Here is a 26,427-nt window from a genome sequence, read left to right on the forward strand (position 1 = left end):
TAGCAGCAGGGAGCTAGCAGCTGGGAGCTAGCAGCTGGGAGCTAGCAGCTGGGAGCTAGCAGCAGGGAGCTAGCAGCAGGGAGCTAGCAGCTGGGAGCTAGCAGCTGGGAGCTAGCAGCAGGGAGCTAGCAGCAGGGAGCTAGGAGCAGGGTGCTAGCAGCGTCCTCTCTGATGCCTCCTTTGTGTTTCCAGATTTCCCTCTGCAGATCTGTTTCCCTCCAGACTTCTCTCCATTGCGTCAGTACAGCCTGCTGCTGGTCATGTGAGTACCAACCAATCAGGATGCAGCATCACTGCTTTTCTCTGATGCTGAGTCATGAATTCATGTCATAAACAAGTTAAGTACTTCATAGTTTAAAGGTTTAATTCTGGAGCTCTGGTTGACCAATCAGATGATTAGTTTGGTTGACCCTGATGTGCTGTGTGACAGGAAGTTGACGTGCTGTGTGGTGTGTGCAGTGACAGCGCCCCTGGTGGCCAGGCGGTGAGCGAGCGCTTCTCCCTGGGCTGGGACTCGGTGCTGGTCAGCTCGGACGGCGTCATCGTGGCCCGGCTGGACGGCCGGGGCAGCGGCTTCCAGGGCCAGCGGATCCTGCATGAGGTGCACCAGAGGCTGGGCACGGTGGACGTCCAGGACCAGATCGCGGCGCTGGAGTGAGTGCTGCTGCTGCGCCGCCAAAACCCAACGATTTCTGCAGGCTTTTATTAACCTTTTTTGAAAACCGTTGTTAAAATTAAAAGTTTGTATTCTTACATGTCAGATTTTAACCATTTAAAATAGTTTTATTGTCTTCTTCAGTTCATTAAAACTGCTGGAAATTGAAACTTAAATGAAGTAAAAATGAAAGTTCAGTGTCCTGCAGCTTGTAGTGAAAAACAAATAAAGTTTGGATGTTCAGGACGTCGGCCATGTTTTCCTGCAGGTTCATGATGAAGTTGTCCTACATCGATCGCTCGCGGATTGCCGTGTTTGGACAGGTGAGCAGACAGGAAGCAGCATGCTGACATCACTTCCTCTCAGCCTGGACTCACCAGTGTGTCGTGTTCAGGGCTACGGCGGCTACCTGGCGCTGATGATGCTGAAGTCGACAGACAGCCTGGTGAAATGCGCCGCCGCCATGTCGCCCGTCACCGACTGGAGGCTCTACGGTGAGTCAGCAGCTTTCAGACCGGAACGTCAGCTTCCCCACTAAAAATATTTTACATTTTTCAACATGGTATTTTACAAAGTATTAAAAAAATTGAATTGGGTTAAAAATTTGAACGCAATAAAATCTATGTAATTAATTTTTTCTGTTTCTTTGTGTTTAGGAGTTTGCATCATTCACATGGTAGCTTCGCGCTAGCAGCATTTTGCTGTGTGCTAGCAGTGCGTTATCTGCATGTTAGCAGAACGTTAGCTCAGTGTTAGCAGCTGTCGGCCACTATAATAAACAAAAAGTTGCTCCATATCAGGGGAGAATAATAAACACTGGAAATGAACTCGGATCTCAGCTCAAGTTTTTCTGAAAACAGAAATTATTTGAAACCTGCAGGTTTCCTGTCCAGTTAGCAACCGCTAACTGTCTGTGGTTCCTTCCACAGCGTCGGCGTTTTCAGAGCGCTACCTGGGCCTGCCGGTACGGGATGACAGCAGATACCAGGTGAGCTTCCTGACCTTTGACCTCAGCAGAGCTGCAGCTCTTTCTGTCTGCTGAACATGACGATCCTGATCTGATGACTGAAATATTCATGGATTCTGTCTGTGTTGAGAGTCTTTTACAGGGCTTCTCTGAGTGTGTGTGTGTGTGTGTGTATTGGTGTGTTTCTGACCAGCCTGTCTCCCTGCAGGTGTCCAGCCTGCTGCAGAGCGTCCAGGCGCTCCGAGAGCAGACGCTGCTGCTGCTGCACGCCACAGCAGACGGTGAGACTGAGAGTCCTGGGAGGGAAGGGGTTAATAAATCATCACTGCTGATGCAGCCTGGACCTGCAGAGGACAGCGGTTCTGATGAGTCCGTCCAGGCTTTGAGACCTGCTGACATGTTTTTCCTTTCTTTTTCTTTCCTTCTTTCTTTCTCTCTCTCTCTCCTTCCTTCCAGCAAACATTCACTTCCAGCATTCAGCTGAGCTGGTCAAGAGCCTGGTGAAGGCCGGAGCCAACTACTCCATGCAGGTACCCCCACATGCTAACATGCTGCTGCTAACAATGTAGAGTTAGCAGGCTAATGAGGAGCGTTGTCCTCATCTCCTCAGATCTACCCTGATGAAGGTCACTTCCTGTCGGCGCCGAGCCGCCAGCACCTCTTTGCGGCGCTGAGCGGTTTCTACAGGGAGTGTCTGAAGGAGGAGCTGCTGCCGCTGCCCGATGAAGACGAGGAAGAGGAGGAGTGACAGCTGGCGGTTCTCCACCTGGACTCAGCCGCTGGAGCTGCTCCGGCTTGAATGAGCGCTTTGTTGTGTGAATGTATAAATATGTGGACATGAAGGACAGCGGGACGCCGTGGGGACAGCAGGGGGCGTCGCCGCCTCTAGCATCAACTTCTTCTGGATCGCTCACGATCCCAGCTAAGCACACGGAGAACTTCCTACGTTTGTTCCAGGTTCTTCAGACTGCAGCCCTCCACACCCAACATGTGCACCACCGCCACGCTGGTCTCCATGGAGACGGCGACACCACCATCACCACATAACAGGATGGAGCTCCACCTGACACAGACACCATAAACCGATGGAAGCAACGCACTGCACGTATGAAGAAGCAACGTCCTGTTAGCATCCAGTTAGCATCAGCTGTTAGCAGATTTCACATCCAGTTAGCATCAGCTGTTAGCATTCTGTTAGCATTAGCTGTTAGTATCAACTATTAGCATCAGCTGTTGGCGTCCAGTTAACCTCCTGTTAGCTTTATCCCTTAAAGTGACAGTCCTCCTGACAAACTGGGTTTCTGGTCTGAGCTGTGACCTTCTGCTGACCTTGGATGTCTGGGATGAAGAAGCGAAGCTTCATCTGCAGGTTCTGCTGCAGAACCGAAACCAGAACTTTCTCATTCTGGACCCATCAGTTGATGACATCAGAACTTCAGCTTCAAGAGTTTCCAGACAACCGGCCGATCTGACCTTTAACCTTCAGTATTCTAATAATCATCCCACAGTCCATTTCCTGCAATAAAGCAGCGAATCAGAACCGAGTGAGTAGTTACGGTCCAGTTCCAGAACCAAACATCCAGTTTGGTTGTCCAGCTTACAGAAAGCAGCACAGAGTTCTGTCAGAAAACACACCAGACTAAATAATAATAATAATCATAATAATCAGTGGTGGGCTCTGCTAGCTAAAGAGCTAGCTGTGCTAACTCTAACACACAAATCAATGTTTCTGCTAACGCTAAAGTGCTAACTTGAGTTGGAATTATATTATCCCTTAAAACACCAAAATCTCCCAATTTATTTTGGACACAATTTAAATGCTCTGTTGTTGATATTGTACTTGTTTATATTTTTGTCCATTTTATTTTTTTGGGGTTAAAAAACATGACAGGAAGCAGAACTGACATCACCTCTTTCAAAATAAGAGCATGAATGTAAATGTCTAAACTTCATATAATAAAACGTCAACTCAGATGTTAAACTTCAACTGAAAGTTTCCAAAACAAATAGATACATTTATCTTAAATAATTAATTTATAAAAAGCTCAGAGTGCACAAATGCTAAACAGAAAGTTAGCTCGACTGTTAGCCGATTAGCTCCATTATGTCCTGTGAAATCATAAGCCATAGATGGTAAAATATAATTATCTACCAATATATTGGAATTAGACAGCAGAAAAAACAATAAAAAATAAAACAAAGATTCAGATTTTTTTTAAGTTATCATTTAAGTTCCACCTTTTTGAGCTTTCTATCATGTTATAAAACACACCTGGAGTGTTTCCTTTATTGCAGGCTTGCTGCTCTAGAACTGGACCAGTTAAAGTAACGGATGTTGTTGACGGAGAGCAGCAAGGTTTAAATCTGGTCTAATTAAACCCAGACTGACCCAGTCCCATCAGCTTCGCTGAGCAAGTACATGGCGACAGTGGAGAGGAACTGGAGGCCTCCAGCTGTCTGGCTCTAATGTAGGTGTCATGGGACTGACGGCCAATCACACACCAGCTCCTGAACGCCTGAGCAGACATGAACCAAGCTGCTGCTGCTGCGAGGTCAAAAGGTCACATCCAAACAAATCTGAAAGGAGCATCAGTTTATCACTTCCACCAACAACTCTTTGTATATTTGTAATAAAAAATAAAAGTTCAAGTACGGTGCAACATTAGGGCCAAAATTAAGACAACAGCCCACCCAGCTGTAGCTACTTCCTGTTAGCATTGGAGAAGCTAACGATTAGCATGCCTAAGCTAGTCACCTGCTGATTTAAACATTTTGTTTCAGAAAAAACTTTATAAATAAAATGGGTTCACATTTTTTAATTTGCCCTGATGGCGCTCTGCACGTTGAACACGGCAGGTCCAGCTGCTGGTTCTGACCCAGCAGCTGGATCCAAGAGCTGAGTCAGAACCGGCTTAATTTTTAGCTTAATGCTTTAGCTAACTTTGAAAACGTTTAGCACACTTAGCTTCCACTAAGTGTAATTTTTCTGGATAAATTATAAGGCACTAATTTACTTTGTGGTTTTTGCAATAAAATTAAAGGTCCAGCTGCTGGTTCTGACCCGGCTGCTGGTTCTGGTCCAGCTCGCCGCGCCACACAGCCCAGATTAATCGGATTTTCCCTTTAATCTGCACCTACTCAGGCTCTCCAGAGGTGGCGCTGCAGTCCGTGTTATTCCGATATGAACGGCAGGTTCGGATGAATCTGGTGTGGAGCCGTTTGGGTTCTGGACGGTTCTGGACGGTCCGGGCCGCCGGTAGAAGCAGGTTGTGGTGTTCTTCAAACTAATCTGGATCACTCCATGGTCTTCCGGCAGCAATTCCGGTGTTTGCATGTCCCTCGCGGGGAGCCGTAGGTTTGTACAGCGGAGTCCAGAGAACAGAAATCTATTTTCAGATTCCCAGAGATTCAGTCCGTGATTCTCCTGGATTCTTGTATATTTCTTATTGTTTCTGTTGGGCGGTTGGTTGATTTTTCCTCCTAGGATGGATTTTATAATTTTGCTTGTTCTGGTTCTTTTTGCTGTACTGGGCGGGTCGGGTCGGGTCGGGATTATTGTGATTGTCCTCTGGTGATGATTATAAATGAATAAAAAATTTAAAACTTTGGACCTGGTGTGTTCTTCTCTTCTCCCAGATCAGAACCAGTTTCCACACCGTGATGGGAACACTGAGCCAAACTGGGCATACTGGGAGGCTCCTCCAGTCCTAGTGGCCTAGTCAAAGTCCAGACCATGAGTTAGCTGAGATGCTGCGGTGGGCTCGGGCTTTATTCTGGTCTGTGTTTCACATTAAAGCTCCAGGACATGACATCAGAGTTCTGTCTGCACAGGCGGCCATCTTGGAATCAACCTGAGAAAGTTTGGCGGCAGGAAGAACTGGCTCAGATTCTCTAAATTAATCCACCGGTTATTAATGGCTGGATGAGATTCAGTAACTTTTACTTATAATCAACATTTCTAGTAAAATAATTTCACTTGTTTTGATGATAGAAATCTGCTCCTTTTAACAGAATTCAATTTGGAAATATTCAAATTAGTAAACTTTTCTCTACTTTCCTGACAAACTTGATGCTTCCTGTCAAAGCAGAAGGCCACAGCCTGGATTTAAAGCCAACAAAGGATTTGGAATGGCCTAGTCAAAGTCTGAACTGAGGATTTTGGGGATGTTGAAGGGAGGGAACCAAAATGGATTGAATATTTTCCTGATTAAATCATTGCCTGATGTTTGGTTTCCTGTCCGGTGTGAATATTTTATTGATTATTGAACGACTCCCTGGGGTGTGAATACTTTTCCAGCTCGCTCAGAAACACATCCATGGATTTGAACCACTAACCTGCAGAAACAACTGGGAAATAACTGGAGTTGAACAAAACCAGAAAGGTTTTCCAGTTTATTTCAGATTTTCATGGTTGCAACCCAACAAGAGAAAGTAAAGGCCAGGGTCAAAGGTCAGACAAACACTTCCTGTTCCTGTGTTCTGGTGTGGTCTGCAGGAGCCTGATGGTGTCCATGACCGGCAGCCGAATCCATAATCTAGATTAATTTCTCAGCAGGATGAACTGTTTGTTTCATATCTTCCATCTTTTATTGCAAACATTTTTCACATTACAGGATTTTAATCTGAAAATAAAAACAGATTACAGGAAAGAACAGGAAACTCCCACCACTCTGGGTCCTTAAACACATCATCCGGCAGAGTGGTGCCGGGTTCTGGTTCCGATGGTTCGGTCCACAAACAGGAAAATATCAGAATTCCTTCATTTTCTGCAGCAGGTTATTTAAGAAGATGGTTGTGTCATCAGCCAGCTGACTGATAGAAAACTCTTTGCAAAGAACCGATAATTAAGAAATTGAGCATTTTTAGTTGATATCCTCCTGATTACCAGGAAAAAATATATTGTTCAATCACCATTTTTTTTAAATCCCACAGTCTTTGTATGGTAATTAGAATACTTATGCACTTACTTTGTCTCTTCTCATAAAATGTGTTATTACTGATGAACGCCATTTTTCTGAATTAGAAAAATGAAGGTACAAAAGTCCCACCCCTTCACATGTGGCATTATTGAATGTCCTCTCCAGATACCAAAAGGAATTAATTCAGTAGAATGCAGGGGGTGGGAGATATTCAAGTTTAGAAATGTCCTCTACAGAGGACAACAATGAACTACTGGTAGTCAGGAGGATAGGGACATTATTTCTGCAGCAGCAATAAACAGCAAAGGAGAAATTGGACAACCTGGTTTTATACTTTGTTGAATCTCTGTGGAAAACACACTGAACTGTTTGTATCTTTGTAAAATGTTGTAATTACATTAATACATTTATTCCAAACCCAAATAAATCTAAAGTTTTGAACATAAATTCATGTTCTATCATATCGAAGGCTTATATTATAGTCAATTAAGTCCAAAATATGGTGAATGTTATTAAGTATCGAGCACCCTTTATAAATCCAGATTGTCAGAAATCATTGGGGATATGCCCGATTTTAACTGGTTATCATAAATGTGTCAGGAGCTTGTAATCATCATTTAATGTTATTGGTCTTAAACTATCAAGAAGAGTCGGATCTTTTCCAGGTTTAGGAACGAGGTGATGACACCTTGTTTCATAGTGTGGGTTCATTTTCCAATATTAACCCCTAATGCCCTGCTCTTTTTGTTCTGTTCTTTCGTCTCTTCTGTTTGTATGGAGGCAGCCTGGCTCTGGATTTTCAGGTTTTTCAGATTTGAGTACATCTGATACAGATACCATGTTTGTTGATATTAATAAATACATTTTCTTAAAAAAAAAAAAAAGAATTTCTGCAGCAGGAAGCAGCGTTGCAGTTTGATGACGTCATCAGAGTCCAGCAGCACCTCTGGAGGCCAACGCTACCAGAATGATGATCCAGCAATAATAAATAACAATGAATAATAATAATAAATAATAAAACTGGATACCAATAATAATGAAAAGTAATAATAAATAGTAATATTATTATTAATCACAGTATTAATGAGCTAACGTTCTGCCGCACCTGTTAGGAGGTGGTTATTTTTCATTTCTGGTGTTTTTTTCTCCTTCATGTGTTTAAATGTGACATATAGACTGAAGTGACGTGAAAAGGTCGTGATCCTCCGAGGCGTCAGTCGTCCTCTTTAGACGTTTCCATGGCAACGGCCGCCTCCTCCTCAAAACAGCGTCTGAAGAAGTTGAGCAGCGAGGCTAGCATGTAGCGCCGACTCTTTACTCCGACGAGATGGTGGCCTTCATCTGGGAAAATCTGGACACACACACACACACACACACACACGGATCAAATGTTTATTAGTATCTGCTCTCCTGGAGGACAGAAACCAGCCGAGCGGGTTTCTACCTGCAGGGTGTAGTTAAAGTTTCGGGCTGAAAGCAGCTGGACCAGCTCTGCTGAATGCTGGAAGTGGACAGAGGCTGAAACAGAGAACATCATTAATAATAAGAAGAATAACAAATAGAAGAATAACAAATAGTATTCAGCTCTTATAATAAATTAAGTCTTATAAAGACTGAAATCCAGCTAGAAAAATAAAACTATAAGTAAAGAGAGTGATTAAACAAAAGTATGAAAATAATTAGATGAAACAAATAATAATAATAAAGAAATAAGAAATAAAGCTAAATAAATATGCATATATGTGGGTGGCACTATGAAAGTGAAATGAATCAAAATAGTAGCCCAATCATTTTATTTTTATATCCAAGGTAACTTATATATTTAAAATGTGTCATGAGTTTCGCCACCAGAGGGCGCTCAGGGCCATGTGCACCAGCGGTTGACGCTCTGGCCGGCAGAAGAAGTTAAAGCAGCTTAGAGCAGACAAAACGAACAGCTGCTATAATCTGCCGTGTATCTGTCTTATTGGTAAGTTGAGTGAAAAATAATATATGGATGTTAACGGTAGTAATCTCTGATAAGTGCCTTGTGGATAAAGGAGGTGCTTGTGTGGGACCGAACCGGAGTTAGCAGCAGGCTAAGCTAATGATTCGCGCGCTTGTCCGGGCTCGGTTGGTCGGCTGTGATGGGACCTGGGTTCTCCTCGCAGCTATTTGTGTGTTAAAATTGGACCATATTTTCTATTTTCTATTCGAGTTCAGCTAGTGAAAGATATATACATAGGAAGATACATACAGTATTATCAGTGGTGATATTGAGAACTGTATGAGAGGCCCCATGGGCCAAAACTTACAAACTCTCTTACACTCACGATTGCAACGGAAGTTAACTTAAAATTTAGGTTTCTGATTGGACCCCAGGCAAGCTTTTCGAAATAAAAGCGGACCTCCGGTTTATGTTTGCTTCACGTTTCTCTCCTGCGGCTTTAAACATGTAAAACTTTGTGTTAATTGATTTGCTAAAGGAAATCATGTATCTGAAAATAAATTAAAACATATTATGTGGGTAAAACATTCTGGAAACCACATATGTGCTACCTCAATCAAAATTGCTGACATTTGACATGCAAACAAATCTTCCAGATTACATAAACAATACCTTACCAGGTACTTCTCTGACTTCAGGATGACACACGGACACCTATAAGACCAATTTTAACTGAAGTTGCACATATGTGCTTTACACGATCTTTTGCCCACACAGTATTTTTTTTCAGATACATAATGTCGTTTTGCAAATTAATTAACACAAAGTTTAGCCTGTAATAGCCGCCGGAGAGAAACTTGATGTGTGAATCAAACATAAACAGGAGATGCGCTTTTATTTTGAAAAGAGAGCGCCATAACTTGCGCTGTCGCGCACATTAAAACCGAGTGCAGGCTTTACTGCCATTTCCGAAGAGACGGCCAGCTTTATCCCACTGATCGATGGGGTTTCCGATGCTGGCTGTCGGCTTCTTCACACTTCTGGTAATGCTGACATTACTGATGTCATTTAAAATATTAGTTGCCTCTGTTAGTCGCTGCCGCTCAGCTATTTTTCTGTCCGTGAAAACCCGCCTACTCCTGCCTGGGGTCCAATCAGAAACTGGGATTTTAAGTTAACTTCCGTTGCAATCAAACTCTGTCAGAGAGTTTGATAGCAAATGTGAGAGAGTTTGATAGTATGTGTAAGAGAGTTTGTAAGTTTTGGCCCCTGGGGCCTCTCATAGTAAAAAGTGTATTGTGCTCTTGTTAACCCTTGTGTTTATAAATGGGGTCCAACCGACCCAACACACGTAAAACTTGTATCATTTAACACAGTCCTCCATGTTGGCTCAGTCCTCGTATGCAGAAGGGTTAAGAAGAAGTTGTTCTTTTCTGAGGAAGCGGCTTAGAGCAGACATGACGAGCAGCTGCTATAACCCGCTGGCTATCTGTTTTAGAGTTTATTCTAAATAAATATGATACAGTGGAAGTGACCCGGCCCATCATTCTCCGCTGTGCGACATGTATAATCAGAACATAAAACACAATAAATACATATCCAAATAAAGGAAATATAAATAACTAATAAAAACTCTCAAAAGAAAATGATTTTGTAAAATGTGGCGCAGAAGAGTATTCCATTAGTAGCTGAACATACCACTTATTAATAAATAGTAATTAAAATATTTTAATCAGGTAGATAAAAACATTAATCACTGAATAATAGAGAAAAAATAAAAGCATTTCTAATTTCTCCCTCTGCATAAAATCCATAATAAGAGAAAACATCTGATGAAACTTCATTTCCACCCCATAATAAACAGGTTTCTATGGTTTCCTGCTGTCGTCTCCTAGCAACAGGAGATCCTTGAAACAATCCATGGATCTGATCCTGTAGCACCAAACTGGGACTAAACCAGTAAACCCAGTTAAAATCCTCCAGCTGCTCCAAAACCCAGAGAGGAAAAGTTCTGATGGAATTAGAATAATGAAAAGAACTGTTTATGTTCAGGAGTCAGTTCCTGAACTGTTCAGAGAGGTGAGCAGGACTGTGCTTTGCTCACCGTCGGCCGTGCCGTGGACAATCAGGAAGTCCCGGGGACCGGGCCCTGAGGAGTCCCTGATCAGACTGGAGAGCTGGCAGAGAAACAGTTAGCATGTTAGCCTGCAGGAAGCACCGTGTCCCTTTAACTTGCGGCTGGAGGACAAACAGGAAGCGCCATCTGCTGTTCCTACCTGGTAGCTCAGATCCGCCTTCACAGGAAAACCAAAGAAGCGCTCAGAACCAGCAGATCCTGGGACGGTCCAACAGAACCAGGAGAGCTCACTTCATTATTTATTTTTGATTATTTTGGTTCTGTTACTGGGATGGATGGTTTCCTCACCACAGAGTTTCCAGTTGGTAACTGGAGCCACAGCGACGCCACATTTAATCATCGAGCTGAAGGTCAGGAGAAGGACGGACGACAGGAACCCTCCATAGGCCTGGAGACACAAAAATATCACACATTTAAATGAATATGTCCAAAACATGAGTAAATGGTTCTGAGGCAGCAGCAGGTTTGTCACCTTTCCATAAACTCCCACTCGGCTGCGGTCGATGTAGGGAAGCTTCATCAGACGCCTGACAGGTTAGAATGAGATCAGTCAGACAAACAACCCGATTCACACCGACTGCTTTCTTTTGTCTTTCCAGTTTTGATGAGTGGCTGGAAGCAACGTTCCTCAGTGTTACAAACGGCTCGGACTCATTTTCAGACTGAATGAATACAAAATTAATTTATTTAAAAATCTTTTCACACATTTTTATCCAAGTTTGACAGAAACTGGATGTTCAAACTTTGACTTGAACATCCAGCATGGTTTTACTTCCTGAAAGTTATTTTTTAATTTATGTTTAATCAAACTCTTGGAGACTAATGTTGTAAACTTTAGTAAAATTCCCAAACAGCTGGGCTAGTTTATGTAGCACCACTAATGACTGTTGATGCATATTCTACACAGACCAAGGATAATTCTGAAGCACTTGTCTGCCATCTGGTGGTCAGAGTTAGAACCAGATTTGGTCATTTGAATCCTAAATACTAGGCCTGTCGTGATAAACGATAAATCAATTAATCGCACGATAAATTAAACCTATCGAGCTCATTTTAATTATCGGCTTTATCGTCTCTTCCTGCCTTTATTTCTTTCTGTTGATGACACTGAATGAAAAAGACTCCGCTCCGGTGCTCTGCACTGACCCTCCCTTCATCATGTCCTTAGTCTAATGTCCAGCGCACACCACAGGAGTTGTCGGCCCATTTTCAAAACCTGAGAGTCACATTAGCCGACAGAAATCCTGGGTATAACGGTTCGTGCCGTGTGGTTTCCAGCCACATGGGCACAAAATAATGGCTACCAGTCCAGTTAACTAATTTTAAAACCAGGTATTAATCAATGGTTTACTAGAATCTACCTGTGATGCATGTGGCTAGAGTCAGCGTAAAGTCCTGACTGAATGAAAATCATTATAACCTATTTATGTCACGTTAACGAAGAGCAGCTGGAAACTTACCGGGTTTATCAGCTGCGGTAGCAATTTGGCTCCAACTCCTCCTCTTGTCATTTCTATATTCTTTGCACGAAATGCTGAATAAATATTAATGTTTCCACATATCATCTCCAATGTCCGCTGGACTTCGGGTTGCGCCGTGTCAGCTGTTTGGGATTCCCCTCCGTAATTTCCCCTCAGAAAGCAGGAGGAGAATCCCGCTTTCTGATTGGCTACCTGTCACATTCAGCTTTAAGCTCCCAGTTGGGGAAAAACCCTGATTTAGATCGGAGCGGCAACGACGACCTACCATAACACACCACACACTGCAGGATGATCGGTTACGAAATCACCAGCGAGAATCTTAGATCAGCCAACGATCTAAGATTGTTATAAGGGCAAAATGGGGGCAAAAAAAAAACCGTGTAGTATGAACTATTGCATCAGGTAGTCGGATGTGCCCATCTTCTCCATTTAAATCTAGTGATTACTGAAGGGCAATACAGTACAGACTTTATAATCTGCACTCTTTTGGTTGAATGCAGTATTTATTTCCACTTTGGCTTTATGTGGTTTAGTTTTAATTCAAGTACGTTTTTTGTTAATGGAGTCTGAGAATCAATTTTATTTTTGTTTTTGATTGTTTTGTTTATTTAGTTTATCAGTTCCAGTGTTATGTGTTCTTTTGAAAATATAGTGTTTCTATCTATGGCAGGAAATCACATGCATTCTTAGTCAATATTATCGTTTATCGCAATAATTTTTTAGACAATTAATCGCTCAGCAAAATTTGTTATCGTGACAGGCCTACTAAATACCAACATTTATGTTTTATTTGAGCTGTATTAAAAGGAACAAGCCTTGTTTGTCCAAATCAACATTTTATTTTCTAAATAATCATAAATTCTGGCAAGAAGGGCTTGAAGATCTTCCATCAATTTTACAATAAAACCAGAAAACAAACCAAGGTCATTTTATCATTTGGCTGAAAAATTCCAGATGCTTTCATCAAACTTTGACTTGTCCTCTAGGGGGGATAAATATTTAGCATTAGCATGCTATATGTGTTTAGCTAGCAGAGCTCCGGCCCATTCAGGCAGCAGAACCTACTGCAGTGCCGCGATCTGGTCCTGAACGTCCACCACCCCCAGGTTCTGGTAGACGGCCTGTAGGACGTCCTGACCCCGGCCGGCGCTGCCCCGCCCATCCACACGGGCCACCACGACCCGATCAGAGCTGACCAGAACCGACTCCCAGCCCAGAGAAAAACGCTCGCTCACCACCCGGCCACCAGGGGCGCTGTCTCTACAGACAAACACGTTCAACAGAAAAATTCAACAGCAAAAAAACCTGAACAAATTCTGGCGTCAGTGGTGGAAACCGCTAACGGGACAGCTAGCTGCGCTAACCTTAAAGCGCTAGCTATTAACATTAGTTCTGCTAACACTTATGCACTGCACATATGTGAAACGTTTCCATGAATCTGTTTACCAGCCTGGTTGTTCATGTTGGTGTCGTGTTCCTCCCTCTACCGCTTTCAATCATTCACCTAAACAGAACTGCTGCCTTACCCACTTCAAAATAAAAGCATGAATATAAATGAATAACTACCTGAAAAATTCCTGTCCAAAACGTCAACAGACATTTAACTTTATTTCAACTGAAAGTTTGTAAAACAGACAAGAAGATTAGAGATTCAGAAATGATCCAGAAAGATTACTTTAGAGAAAGCTAAGTGTGCTAAGCGTTTTAAATTAGCACTAAGCTAAAAATTAGCTCTGCTATTAGCGCATTAGCAGAGGTAAGCCCACCACTGCAGGAGGCAAATTTATAGTTATAATGTTTTAAACTTTTAAAAAGAGGTTCACTAGTTTTTATATTTAAATGTGTGAATGAAGTGACGGACGTACAACAGGAGTAACAGCGGATGCTCCGTCGATTCGTCCAGGTCCGACGGAACCAGCAGCTCCAGAACCAATCCTGCACAAGGAGCAGAGACGACCTCTGACATCACAGCTAAACAAATTACACCTAAAGACGGTTCTGATGGTTCTACTGGGGGTTCTGATGGATCTAATGGTTCAACTGGGTGTTGGACCTTGCAGTGGACTTGGTCTGGGTTCTCACCAGAGTTATTTATCTGTATGGTTCTCCGGTCCGTCCTCGGTACCGTTCTGTTTGTCAGAACCCGTCTCAGCTCTGCGTTTCTTTCCAGAGTCGTAAATCCTGCCGAGGTTCAGAGAGAAAGTCGAGATCGATCAGCGGAAAAAAACATCCAGCTGCGCGGTGAGCGGCTGCTCTGATGCCTCCATGCAGGAAGCATGGCGGTGAAATGAGAGCGGCGGCAGGAAGTGATGGGAGCGGCGGCAGGAAGTGATGGGAGCGACGGCAGGAAGAGATGAGAGCGACGGCAGGAAGTGATGGGAGCAACGGCAGGAAGTGATGTCAGACTGATTGCAGCTTCGATCTGCAGACCTAAACTCTTCTCCTGTGAGGCGGGTCTGAGTGCTACAGATCTACGTCTGAAATCCCAGATGTGACCATCTGGGAGTCTGACAGCAGGAACACCTGGTGCAGGTCAGTGACCTGAAGGGACTCACTGCTCAGGTCGTCCAGCCGGTGAACGGTCGTCTGAGGAATCCCCGGACCTGCAGGTGACATCAGGAGGAAAGTTGATTATCTTTCATTTTTCCTGATATTCATCCTTCACGTCACCGAGTTTTGATCACATTAGTTCACAGCTTTTCTGTTCTGAAATCCTGACCTGCAGTCCAAGATTATTAAAGCTATTCACTTTAAAACACAAGTTTAAAAGTTAAAAGGAATTTTTCAACATTTTAGGAACAATTAAACTCCTGAAATTTAGAGCTTTTTATGAAGCCGCCTCGTGTTTCCTCTCATTACTGTCTTAACAGATTTTCTGTGGACAATGCTAATGCGCTAACAACAGAGCTAGCTTTTTATTTAGCGTTTCAGCTTTCTCAAAACATTTAGCGTAAGTAAAGAATAAAAACATTTAAAGAGAAATAAACCTGGAAAACCAGAAAACCTCACAGTAAACAGCCCTGCTGGTTTACTGTGAGGCAGAAGCAGGTTTTCAGGTTGCCAGGTTTTACCTGTGCAGCTGAGCAGAACGTGTCGGTGATCCGGAGCGATGGCGGCCTGGTAGAAGCTGCAGTCGGGTCTGAACAGAGAGCAGCTCAGACATTCCTTATGGAAACCATTCAACATAGAGAGGCTGAGGGAGCAGAGCAAAGGTCAACATGAAGGTCAACATCCACCTCTGTCTGGTTCACACAGTAACGTTTACTCCAATCACAGGAGGATAAAACTGTAGGGAAAGCTACAGTTTTATCATCAGTTTAATGCTCCTGTAGCTAAAACTCAATAGCTCAGAAGAAATCCTGAAGTTAAACTCTGGACCGGATCAGGTTAAATCCTGGACCGGATCAGGTTCAACCCTGGACCGGATCGGGGTAAACTCTGGACCGGATCAGGTTAAACTCTGCACCGGATCAGGTTAAACTCTGGACCGGATCAGGTTAAACCCTGGACCGGATCAGGTTAAGATCTGGATCAGATCAGGTTAAACCCTGGACTGGATCGGGGTAAACTCTGCACTGGATCAGGTTAAACTCTGCACCGGATCAGGTTAAACTCTGGACCGGATCAGGTTAAACCCTGGACCGGATCAGGTTAAACCCTGGAGCGGATCAAGTTAAACCCTGGACCGGATCAGGTTAAGCTCTGGACCGGATCAGGTTAAGCTCTGGACCGGATCCTGTACCAACCTGTACAGGTGCTGCTGAGTCGATCCTTCTTCTGAACTCAGGAAATATCTGGAAAGCAGAAGAAATCATCTGGTTGAATAATAAAATAATTTACTTCTGATATTACTAATAAGAGAAAAGCTGCAGCTTTAAATAAATCAGAATAATTCAATCTGAAGTCTTTTAAATTTGGACCTGGCTCTGAAACCAGAACCTCACACTGATCTGGAGATCTCATCGTAGGACAGGACCTCAGAGACGTCCCAGCTTCCAGAGGTCAGCTGCTGAACTTTGACCTCTTCCCCGTCAGACTGAGAGCAGAGAGAGCAGTGTTAGCACACATAGCATGGCTAGCTACCACATGCTAACCCTGCAGAGCACCTCCAGGCCACCAGGGGGCTCTGCGCCTACCTGGCTGGACACCATGAAGATGTGACTGAATACGCCATGACTGCTGTCACGCTGGGCGGCGCTGATGAAGAACGTAGAGCAATCTGTGGAGAACAGCGGCACCTGGTGCTGGGAGGTCAGAGAGACAGTCAGCCTGGTCCTGGTTCTGGTTCTGGTTCTGGTCCGGGTCCTGGTTCTGGTTCTGGTCCGGGTCCGGGTCCTGGTTCTGATCCTGGTCCTGGTCCGGGTCCTGGTTCTGGTTCTGGTCCTGGTTCTGGTCCTGGTTCTGGTCCTGGTTCTGGTCCTGGTCTGGGTCTTGGTTCTGGTCCTGGTTCTGGTCCTGGTCTGGGTCTTGGTTCTGGTCCTGGTTCTGGTCCTGGTCCTGTTTCTGTCCTGGTCCTGGTTCTGTCCTGGTCCTGGTTCTGTTCTGGTTCTGGTCCTGTTTCTGGTCCTGGTCCTGGTTCTGTCCTGGTTCTTTTTCTGGTTCTGTCCTGGTCCTGGTTCTGGTTCTGTCCTGGTTCTGTTTCTGGTTCTGTCCTGGTCCTGGTTCTGGTTCTGTTTTGGTTCCAGGTAAATTGTAAATCTCTCTTTTATTGGTTTGTTTCTGTTGAACAGAGTCGGCCATCTTTGTTGAGGTTTTGGGATTCTGTGTAGACATGGCAGTGGTTCTGAACCCCTGCTATGAGAGAAGTCTGTTTTACCGAGATAATATGGATCATATTATGGATCATATCCTAAATTTATGCGTATTTTTCAGATGCCTCGGCTGTTCCAGCCTGTTTAGCGCATTAGCTACTTGCTGTGGTTTTGCTTTGTTTTGAACTGGAGAAATCCACTTCCTGACCTCCATCTGAATTTCGCACGTCATCTGGGTCACGTGACTGAAACCCAGCAATCACCAGTAACTACCATAGGCGCCGGAACGGGGCCCTGGGGGCCATTGCCCTCCCCCCCCACTCTACGGCCCTGTCCGTCTGCTGGTCCTCCAGTCATTTCCACAGGCTGCACACAACTCTGAGTCTGACAGCTGTCAGTGTTTCTATGCAGACAGAGGCACAGATAAAACCTGCAGCACTGAGGTCTGGACCAAAAGGCTCCAGATCATAACGGTCACCCAAAGGTTACCACATGGCAGCTCCGGGTCGGGTTGGGACCAGGAACCGGTCTGACACCTGAAAACAGGCTCTGGCTCTGATCCGGTCCAGATCTGAACCAATTCTGCCTAAAAATTAAATAAGATTTCTGTATTTGTCACCATTTCACTGTGACGATGATGATAAAAAAAGAGACATCGGGCCCACATGTCCGTTTACGGGCCGGACCAAATGCTCAGCCACACTTCGCCCAGAGCAGATAATTTTGGCTCAGGTCGAAAAATAATTGCATGAATTTGTTTTTTTTCCCTCTTTGCTGTTCCAAAAGCCAATCAGCCGTCAGGAGCCATAAGTATTGATCCCTATTGATGGATTTCTCTGTTGGCTGTTGAAATTCATGTTTGTGCTAAATAAGAAGCACATTAAAGTTTATTCATGGTGTTTTTCATTTTGTTTTTAATGCAAAAATATTGTCAGCAGTCTGGCTGGTTATCTGTCCCACTCACATCATCTCTTTCCCGCACAATTTGTGGAACAAGCAGCAAATCTCATCTGCATCCAGACGATGGAGCCATTAGTTTGTCCTGCTGCTCTGAACTGGCATTGCTGGAGGATATCTGACATCTATTTTTTTAAATGTTCCAAATATTTGACCAGTGGTGATTTCTGTCACATCTATCTTATCCTCGGCATATTTCTATTGTGCGTATTTTGGACTTTTAACAGTAGCGGAGCACAGAGCGCCCGCAGCTGTAAAGCTGTACGCACTCAGATTTCCTTTAAGCAAAACAGAAAAGAATAACATTTGATTTTTACTATCTGACCCTCTTTACTATTAACATTTAGGAGAAAAAAGTCTTCTGTGTCAGAACGTCTTGTACGTAGCGAGCTGTGTGAGTCCTGGAGATTCGCACAAAGCCTAAATCTTATTGGTCAGTTTACGTTGGTAAATTTGGCGACTTGGCGCTTTTTCTGTAAGCTGAAAATGAAAGAGGGTGTTTGGATCCTGCCAGAGCTTTTTACCCTGCGCGGTTCTGGCGGGTCGCTGGTTTATGAGCTGTGTGTGTGTGTGTGTGTGTGTGTGTGTGTGGCGAACTGAAGAGCTGACCCAGTTGTAACTGTTTGACCTGCTACTGCTGCGTTCACACCAAACATGTAATGGTGACAGACACGGTGCTGCAACACTGTTCTTGGATCGGCTGCAGGCATATGGAGTCCATTCCTTCTGCATGTTCTCCACTGACAACTATTAAAACATTTTCTGATTATGTTCCACCAAATCTCTGTGACCGCAGCGCGTAGACCCAGAAACATCGTCCTACAGGATGTTTACTGCTACGGGACAAACTGAGACGAACCCTCTGAACTGATTGACAGGCTGTGCATCATGTCGGTTGAACAAGCGCCTGACAACAGAGGTGATGAAACGCCTCATGGCCCCACCTGGAAAATGACCCGGCGCCGAGGGTAACTACTGTTTGCAGTTAGCGCTTTAGGGCTAGCACAGCTAGCTTTTCGTTAGCGCTGTCCACTATTGAGGCATGGTTTTACTGCTGTTCAGAAAGTTCTGGTCCTGGTTCAGTTCTGAAACCAGTTTGGTGATCCAGATAATGTTCCAACTGGATCCTTTCTGAAAGAAGAATCTGTTCAGGAATTCTTCTGAACAGAATTCCTGTTCAGATTCTTCCTGAACAGAAGAATCTGTTCAGGAACAGGAAAGATCCACATCCAGCTGCTGATTCATCAACATGCGACATTAAAACCCGGCTAAGAATAGAAGAACCATCCAGAACCTGACCTGCCGGTCCAGCCACGCCTCTGATGTCATCACGTGTTTCTGGGTAAAGGAGAAGAAGTCGGGTCACTGGAGCTCCATGTTTGTCCTTCCTGGGTGACTGATGAGCGTTAGGCTTCCTACCGTCACGCAGGCGCCTGACGACGCGTCACACAGAGAAAGAATCGACATGTTTTGAGCTCGATTGACCCAACGGACGCTCAGATTCTGCCGGGTCACCCATGTCACCATGGTGACGTAGAAATCACTGCACAGACATGCAAACAGAAGCAGACTGGATCCCAGGTGGTTCGGTTTGTAGACAGACACTCAGCATCAAACTACATGTTAGTAATCTGGACCTTCACTAATCATGATGTAAATCACAAACTATGTTTTTAATATCTAGAATAATCTAGTTCATGTTTGAAGTTTGTAAACTAGAGCTAATGAAACATGCCAAAGGTTGTGAAACATTAGCTAGAATCGCCCAATCAGAAGCCAACTTCAGCTCTGTGATGAAGCACGTTTATGCTTGGTTTCATGTCAACGTCACTGATGTACGGCGCTACAAATAATATAAATACAAGTTTCAGGTAGCCTAAGAATGCCAGCTGTTAACCTGTCTAATGCTGATGCTAGCCTAGCCAAAGCTAATAACAGCCTAGCTAAAGCTAACCTATCTGTGCTAGCAGACAGTAGANCTGGTTCTGGTCCTGGTCTGGGTCCTGGTTCTGTCCTGGTTCTGGTCCTGGTTCTGTCCTGGTTCTGCCCTGGTCTTGGTTCTGGTCCTGGTTCTGGTTCTGTCCTGGTTCTGGTCCTGCTCCGGGTCCTGGACCTGGTTCTGTCCTGATTCTGGTTCTGGTTCTGTCCTGGTTCTGGTTCTGGTCCGGGTCCTGGTTCTGTCCTGGTTCTGGTTCTGTCCTGGTTCTGGTTCTGGTCCTGGTCCGGGTCCTGGTCCTGGTTCTGTCCTGGTCCTGGTTCTGTCCTGGTTCTGGTTCGGTCCTGGTTCTGGTCTGGGTCCTGGTTCTGTCCTGGTTCTGTCCTGGTTCTGGTTCTGTCCTGGTTCTGGTCTGGGTCCTGGTTCTGTCCTGGTTCTGGTTCTGTCCTGGTTCTGGTCCTGGTCCGGGTCCTGGTCCTGGTTCTGTCCTGGTTCTGGTTCTGTCCTGGTTCTGGTCTGGGTCCTGGTTCTGTCCTGGTTCTGGTTCTGGTTCTGTCCTGGTTCTGGTCTGGGTCCTGGTTCTGTCCTGGTTCTGGTTCTGTCCTGGTTCTGGTTCTGTCCTGGTTCTGGTCCTGGTCCGGGTCCAGGTTCTGGTTCTGTTTTGGTTCCAGGTAATCTCTGTTCCAGCCTGTTTAGCGCATTAGCTACTCGCTGTGGTTTTGCTTTGTTTTGAACTGGAGAAATCCACTTCCTGACCTCCATCTGAATTTCGCACGTCATCCGGGTCACGTGACTGAAACCCAGCAATCACCAGTAACTACCATAGGCGCCGGAACAGAGGGCCGGGGGGCCATTGGTCCCCGGGGCCCCCCACTCTACGGCCCTGCCCTTCTGCTGGTCCTCCAGTCATTTCCACAGGCTGCACAACTCTGTGTTTCTATGTAGACAGAGGCACAGATGGAACCTGCAGCACTGAGGTCTGGACCCAAAGGCTCCAGATCATAACGGTCACCCAAAGGTTTACCACATGGCAGCTCTGGGTCGGGTTGGGACCGGGAACCGGTCTGACACCTGAAAACAGGCTCAGGCTCTGATCCGGTCCAGGTCTGAACCGTGACGATGTTTCTTTCTCATGGCGTTGGGATGAAAATAAAGACATCGGGCCCACATGTCCGTTTACGGGCCGGCCCAAATGCTCAGCCACACTTCGCCCAGAGCAGATCATTTTGGCTCAGGTCCAAAAATAATTGCATGAATTTGTTTTTTTTCCCTCTTTGCTCTTCCAAAAGCCAATCAGCCGTCAGCAGCCGTAAGTATTGATCCCTACTGATGGATTTCTCTTTGGCTGTTGGAATTCATTTTTGTGCTAAATAAGAAGCACATTAAAGTTTATTCATGGTGTTTTTCATTTTGTTTTTAATGCAAATATATTGTCAGCAGTCTGGCTGGTTATCTGTCCCACTCACATCATCTCTTTCCTGCACAATTTGTGGAACAAGCAGCAAATATAATCTGCATCCAGACGATGGAGCCATTAGTTTGTCCTGCTGCTCTGAACTGGCATTGCTGGAGGATATCTGACATCTATTTTTTTAAATGTTCCAAATATTTGACCAGTGGTGATTTCTGTCACATCTATCTTATCCTCGGCATATTTCTATTGTGCGTATTTTGGACTTTTAACAGTAGCGGAGCGCAGAGCGCCCGCAGCTGTAAAGCTGTACGCACTCAGATTTCCTTTAAGCAAAACAGAAAAGAATAACATTTGATTTTTACTATCTGACCCTCTTTACTATTAACATTTAGGAGAAAAAAGTCTTCTGTGTCAGAACGTCTTGTACGTAGCGAGCTGTGCGAGTCCTGGAGATTCGCACAAAGCCTAAATCTTATTGGTCAGTTTACGTTAGTAAATTTGGCGACTTGGCGCTTTTTCTGTAAGCTGAAAATGAAAGAGGGTGTTTGGATCCTGCCAGAGCTTTTTACCCTGCGCGGTTCTGGCGGGTCGCTGGTTTATGAGCTGTGTGTGTGTGTGTGTGTGTGTGTGTGTGTGGCGAACTGAAGAGCTGACCCAGTTGTAACTGTTTGACCTGCTACTGCTGCGTTCACACCAAACATGTAATGGTGACAGACACGGTGCTGCAACACTGTTCTTGGATCGGCTGCAGGCACATGAAGTCCATTCCTTCTGCATGTTCTCCACTGACAACTATTAAAACATTTTCTGATTATGTTCCACCAAATCTCTGTGACCGCAGCGCGTAGACCCAGAAACATCGTCCTACAGGATGTTTACTGCTACGGGACAAACTGAGACGAACCCTCTGAACTGATTGACAGGCTGTGCATCATGTCGGTTGAACAAGCGCCTGACAACAGAGGTGATGAAACGCCTCATGGCCCCACCTGGAAAATGACCCGGCGCCGAGGGTAACTACTGTTTGTAGTTAGCGCTTTAGGGCTAGCACAGCTAGCTTTTCGTTAGCGCTGTCCACTATTGAGGCATGGTTTTACTGCTGTTCAGAAAGTTCTGGTCCTGGTTCAGTTCTGAAACCAGTTTGGTGATCCAGATAATGTTCCAACTGGATCCTTTCTGAAAGAAGAATCTGTTCAGGAATTCTTCTGAACAGAATTCCTGTTCAGATTCTTCCTGAACAGAAGAATCTGTTCAGGAACAGGAAAGATCCACATCCAGCTGCTGATTCATCAACATGCGACATTAAAACCCGGCTAAGAATAGAAGAACCATCCAGAACCTGACCTGCCGGTCCAGCCACGCCTCTGATGTCATCACGTGTTTCTGGGTAAAGGAGAAGAAGTCGGGTCACTGGAGCTCCATGTTGGTCCTTCCTGGGTGACTGATGAGCGTTAGGCTTCCTACCGTCACGCAGGCGCCTGACGACGCGTCACACAGAGAAAGAATCGACATGTTTTGAGCTCGATTGACCCAACGGACGCTCAGATTCTGCCGGGTCACCCATGTCACCATGGTGACGTAGAAATCACTGCACAGACATGCAAACAGAAGCAGACTGGATCCCAGGTGGTTCGGTTTGTAGACAGACACTCAGCATCAAACTACATGTTAGTAATCTGGACCTTCACTAATCATGATGTAAATCACAAACTATGTTTTTAATATCTAGAATAATCTAGTTCATGTTTGAAGTTTGTAAACTAGAGCTAATGAAACATGCCAAAGGTTGTGAAACATTAGCTAGAATCGCCCAATCAGAAGCCAACTTCAGCTCTGTGATGAAGCACGTTTATGCTTGGTTTCATGTCAACGTCACTGATGTACGACGCTACAAATAATATAAATACAAGTTTCAGGTAGCCTAAGAATGCCAGCTGTTAACCTGTCTAATGCTGATGCTAGCCTAGCCAAAGCTAATAACAGCCTAGCTAAAGCTAACCTATCTGTGCTAGCAGACAGTAGATTAAGAAGACAACTCAGAAGATGGCCAGTATTGGTAAGCTAGGTGTTAGCCTATCCATGCTAACACACTCATCTATCTAATGTTAATGCAGTTCAAGGCTAATGCTAGCCTATCCATGCTATGTGATCCAGTGGGTGGCCAGCCTCAGAAAGCTAGTGAGCAGCCTCTCCAAAGCTAACGCTACTGCAGCTAGCCCAATAGCAGTTAAAGTGGTCCTGTGTGTCTGGAGCAGGGGTTAAAGGTCAGACCTGTTCTCCAGGCTGTCAGGAGGCCTGATCTGGGTGGAGGCGGAGCTGCCGTCTAAGGAGACGACATGGAGGCTGACGCTGGGATTGATCTGCCCCATCTGCAGGAAACAAACAGGAGCAGCAGCAGCATTAGCAGCAGAGGACTTAATGATGATAGTAAAGGTAGGAGCAGGGTTTCCACGGCCGTCTGGGGAAGACGGGAGTTTATTTCTGCCTAGGGCTCTGAGGAAACATCCGTTTATCAGAAACATCAGAATCTGCTTTGTAAATATGCAGATATGTTTTTATTTACCAGTGGAGAGCTGCTCCACTGGTAGCCTCTAGCCTCTGCTAGCCTCTGCTCTTCTGCAGGTAAAGCTGATGCTAACTCTGTTAATGAAGCAGTTTTATTGGTAGAAGGCAGGAGGGGTGATTAAACTGATAACTGCCTGAGAGCCGCTCTGGCCGTTTTCTGAGCCTCATTCATACAGGCTGAAATAAACACACTGCTCTGATGAAACGCTTCAGAAAGTCAGACCTCAACCTAACTTCCGGACTCCGTCTGCAAATGTTTACAAAACTTTCCCAACTTCTGGAGATCTGCAAATCTTCTTCCTGGACTAGTTTCCAGGACTTTAAATGTTGCTGCAGCCTGATGCAAGCTAACACATCAGCTGGGTTTGAGCCCACCTTGGGGTAGGGGTACTCCGTCCCTCGAGGGTAGAGCGAGCCGGTGAAGCGAGGCAGCATCATGCTGGGGACCAGCGAGTCGTTGATGGTGAGGTAGGCCAGCCTGGAGCCGTCAGGGGACCACCAGTGGGCCACCGGGGAGTCCAGCACCTCCTCTGGATATGCAGGGCAGAGTTAGCATAGCCTAGCCTGGCCTAGAGTAGCATAACCTAGTATAGCCTAGCATAGCCTAACCTAGTTTAACCTAAATTAAAAACAGATAATTTTATGGAAATTGATGCAGAAAAAAGGAATTTAATCTGATTGAAAATTAAAGGTCAGCATAAATAAAATGATGGGCATCTTTGTATAAATTTTGATTTAATGCAATAAAGACAGTCTCTCATGATTTTTAAGTGATCTTTGTTACATTTTCTGATGGGAACTCGTTTAAAAATATTTCTATATTTCTCCAGGATCTTCTAATTTTGTCAGCTTCAGCTCTCCGTAGAAGCTCAGGTAGATGATTTCAGTGAATCTCAGCTTTTTCTGGAGTTACAACAATGACTGGAATCCGTCCTGTAAAAATGTTCAGAACTTTAATAACACATTTACCTTAATATGAATTGTTACAACTGGCTCAAGGTCATAACAAAAACGTGAAACCATGCCGTGGTTAAAGTGCAGAAAAATGAATATTAACAAAAACAACAATGGATTGTGGATGTCAGTATCAGTGGTGTAATGCAAATGCTTGGATGTGTTGTATGAGTGCATATGGAAGTGTTGAGGTGCCAAAACAAAGAAACTCAAAAGTGCAAAAGGAGGGGAGCTGAGGCCTGGCAACAAACACCACAAGCGTCAGAGTGGAGGCCGAAGGCCACCCAGAAGACGGACAGCCAGGTTCACATACTCTGTGCTCACAATCAACCTGATCAGCAGCACCTGTAAAGGGGAGGAGCACAAAGACAGACAACAAGACCTGCAACCCATCCCCCAAGGCCCAGGGCCGTAACAGCATTGATAGAAACAGCTCTAGTGCTACTGGCTTCCCTTTTTCTGCTGCTAATGGTTCAGCCAATCAGCAGCCGGTGAGCCCTACCCTCGTACAGCCAGTCTGGGATGCCGTTGAAAATGGCGGCTTCCTGTCCGGACGACGTCAGCCTCCAGGAGAAACTCCTGCTGTCGGCCTGGTAGTAGATGTTGTTCTCAAAGACGTAGAGCTGGAGAAGCAGAGACGATCACATATCTATCAGCCATTTATCTATGAGCGGATCAGACAGGAAGTCCAACATGGCTTCCAGCAGCTGCAGTGACTATCAGACTCTTTGTGTTTTAAAGTTTCTCTTTAAAACTTGGAGGACTAACGCTGCAGACAGCCTCTGGTAAAGGTCAAAGGTCAAAGGTGATCAGAGAGGTTCCAGCCTCTTGTACCCGTTGCTGTGAGACACATCATCATCATCATCATCATCATCATCTTCTTGCAGGCAGGTTAAAGTGATAAGAGCTGCTTACATTTCTGCTGAAGCTTTTTAAACAGTTTTTAGGGATTTTAAAACAATTGTAAATGTTTAATTTTCTGTGAGACCAGCAGACGGATTACAGACTCGGAGAAATGACTTTTCCTTTGCTCTCATGTCTGAATCGTTTTCTGACGCTCAGCAAATATCAGCCATAAAAACCAAACAGCAGCTGGATCTGACATTGAATTATGATGCTTTCTGCTTATTGTTTTTATTATCTCTGATTGCTTCGCTGCTCACTCCAGAAAATAATGAAAAATACCGATTGGTGAAAACAGACAAAATAAGACAACATAAAATTGAGCAAAAAACATTTAAAATGTCTGAATATTCATCAGAAGCAGCCAAGATGTTTCCATTTGTTAATGGGATTAAATATATTTTTAAATATATTTTCATTCATCATTTATAAAGAAAGTCTTGAGAAAGAGAGAGAGAGAGAGAGAGAGAGAGAGGGAAAACACATCAAGTTTCTTTTGCCTAATCGTCTCTAAACTAACCTGTTGATGTGGATCCCTCCCACCATTGATATTTAAAGTCCCCACCCTGATGTTACTCATACAGATGAAAAAGAGAAGGAAGACAGACAGACAGTAGAGAGAAGGTCACCCATGAACTTTAATCATCACCTTATTTCTGAGTTTTCAGTCGCTTTGAACCTTTTGCTTTAGTTACTGACAAATGTCTCCGGATGTTTGTCATATGCTTTTTTAACCGGAACCGTTTCTTTTCATCCAACATTTCAAAACCAACTATTTTCTGCACCATTAATACACTCTTGATAAATTTTTCCGCATCAGGAAAATAATCAAGGACTTTAACTTGTTTTCCAAACGTTTCA

General features: G+C 44.6%; 2 protein-coding genes across 4 annotated transcripts in view; one reads left to right on the top strand and one right to left on the bottom strand.

Moving 5' to 3' along the window:
* The window catches only part of dpp10 (dipeptidyl peptidase like 10), an 18,359-nt gene extending 14,980 nt beyond the window's left edge, over positions 1 to 3,379 (top strand). The window contains exons 16-24 of one of the 2 annotated variants that reach the window (XM_016666782.1): positions 193 to 262; positions 460 to 654; positions 924 to 978; positions 1,050 to 1,149; positions 1,585 to 1,643; positions 1,831 to 1,903; positions 2,079 to 2,152; positions 2,233 to 2,371; positions 2,406 to 3,379. In XM_016666782.1, the coding sequence (XP_016522268.1) occupies positions 193 to 262; positions 460 to 654; positions 924 to 978; positions 1,050 to 1,149; positions 1,585 to 1,643; positions 1,831 to 1,903; positions 2,079 to 2,152; positions 2,233 to 2,370 (764 nt within the window). In that variant the 3' untranslated portion in view covers position 2,371; positions 2,406 to 3,379. Of the gene's footprint in view, positions 1 to 192; positions 263 to 459; positions 655 to 923; positions 979 to 1,049; positions 1,150 to 1,584; positions 1,644 to 1,830; positions 1,904 to 2,078; positions 2,153 to 2,232 lie in introns of both variants that reach the window. The other variant, XM_007543302.2, reaches the window with a different exon arrangement.
* Positions 3,380 to 6,913: 3,534 nt separating this feature from the next.
* The window catches only part of LOC103131620 (inactive dipeptidyl peptidase 10), a 64,930-nt gene continuing 45,416 nt past the window's right edge, over positions 6,914 to 26,427 (bottom strand). The window contains exons 8-26 of one of the 2 annotated variants that reach the window (XM_007543300.2): positions 25,166 to 25,286; positions 24,085 to 24,239; positions 23,416 to 23,513; positions 22,609 to 22,732; positions 19,094 to 19,132; positions 16,223 to 16,330; positions 16,031 to 16,122; positions 15,833 to 15,880; positions 15,158 to 15,279; positions 14,642 to 14,689; positions 14,169 to 14,267; positions 13,952 to 14,021; positions 13,152 to 13,346; positions 11,078 to 11,132; positions 10,894 to 10,993; positions 10,745 to 10,803; positions 10,573 to 10,645; positions 7,986 to 8,059; positions 6,914 to 7,892 (exon numbers count right to left, since the gene is read on the bottom strand). In XM_007543300.2, coding sequence (XP_007543362.1) covers positions 7,755 to 7,892; positions 7,986 to 8,059; positions 10,573 to 10,645; positions 10,745 to 10,803; positions 10,894 to 10,993; positions 11,078 to 11,132; positions 13,152 to 13,346; positions 13,952 to 14,021; positions 14,169 to 14,267; positions 14,642 to 14,689; positions 15,158 to 15,279; positions 15,833 to 15,880; positions 16,031 to 16,122; positions 16,223 to 16,330; positions 19,094 to 19,132; positions 22,609 to 22,732; positions 23,416 to 23,513; positions 24,085 to 24,239; positions 25,166 to 25,286 — 1,818 coding nt within the window. In that variant the 3' untranslated portion in view covers positions 6,914 to 7,754. Of the gene's footprint in view, positions 7,893 to 7,985; positions 8,060 to 10,572; positions 10,646 to 10,744; positions 10,804 to 10,893; positions 10,994 to 11,077; positions 11,133 to 13,151; positions 13,347 to 13,951; positions 14,022 to 14,168; positions 14,268 to 14,641; positions 14,690 to 15,157; positions 15,280 to 15,832; positions 15,881 to 16,030; positions 16,123 to 16,222; positions 16,331 to 19,093; positions 19,133 to 22,488; positions 22,528 to 22,608; positions 22,733 to 23,415; positions 23,514 to 24,084; positions 24,240 to 25,165; positions 25,287 to 26,427 lie in introns of both variants that reach the window. The other variant, XM_016666783.1, reaches the window with a different exon arrangement.

The sequence above is a fragment of the Poecilia formosa genome, unplaced genomic scaffold, assembly GCF_000485575.1.
Source record: "Poecilia formosa unplaced genomic scaffold, Poecilia_formosa-5.1.2 Scaffold796, whole genome shotgun sequence".
NCBI lineage: Eukaryota > Metazoa > Chordata > Actinopteri > Cyprinodontiformes > Poeciliidae > Poecilia > Poecilia formosa.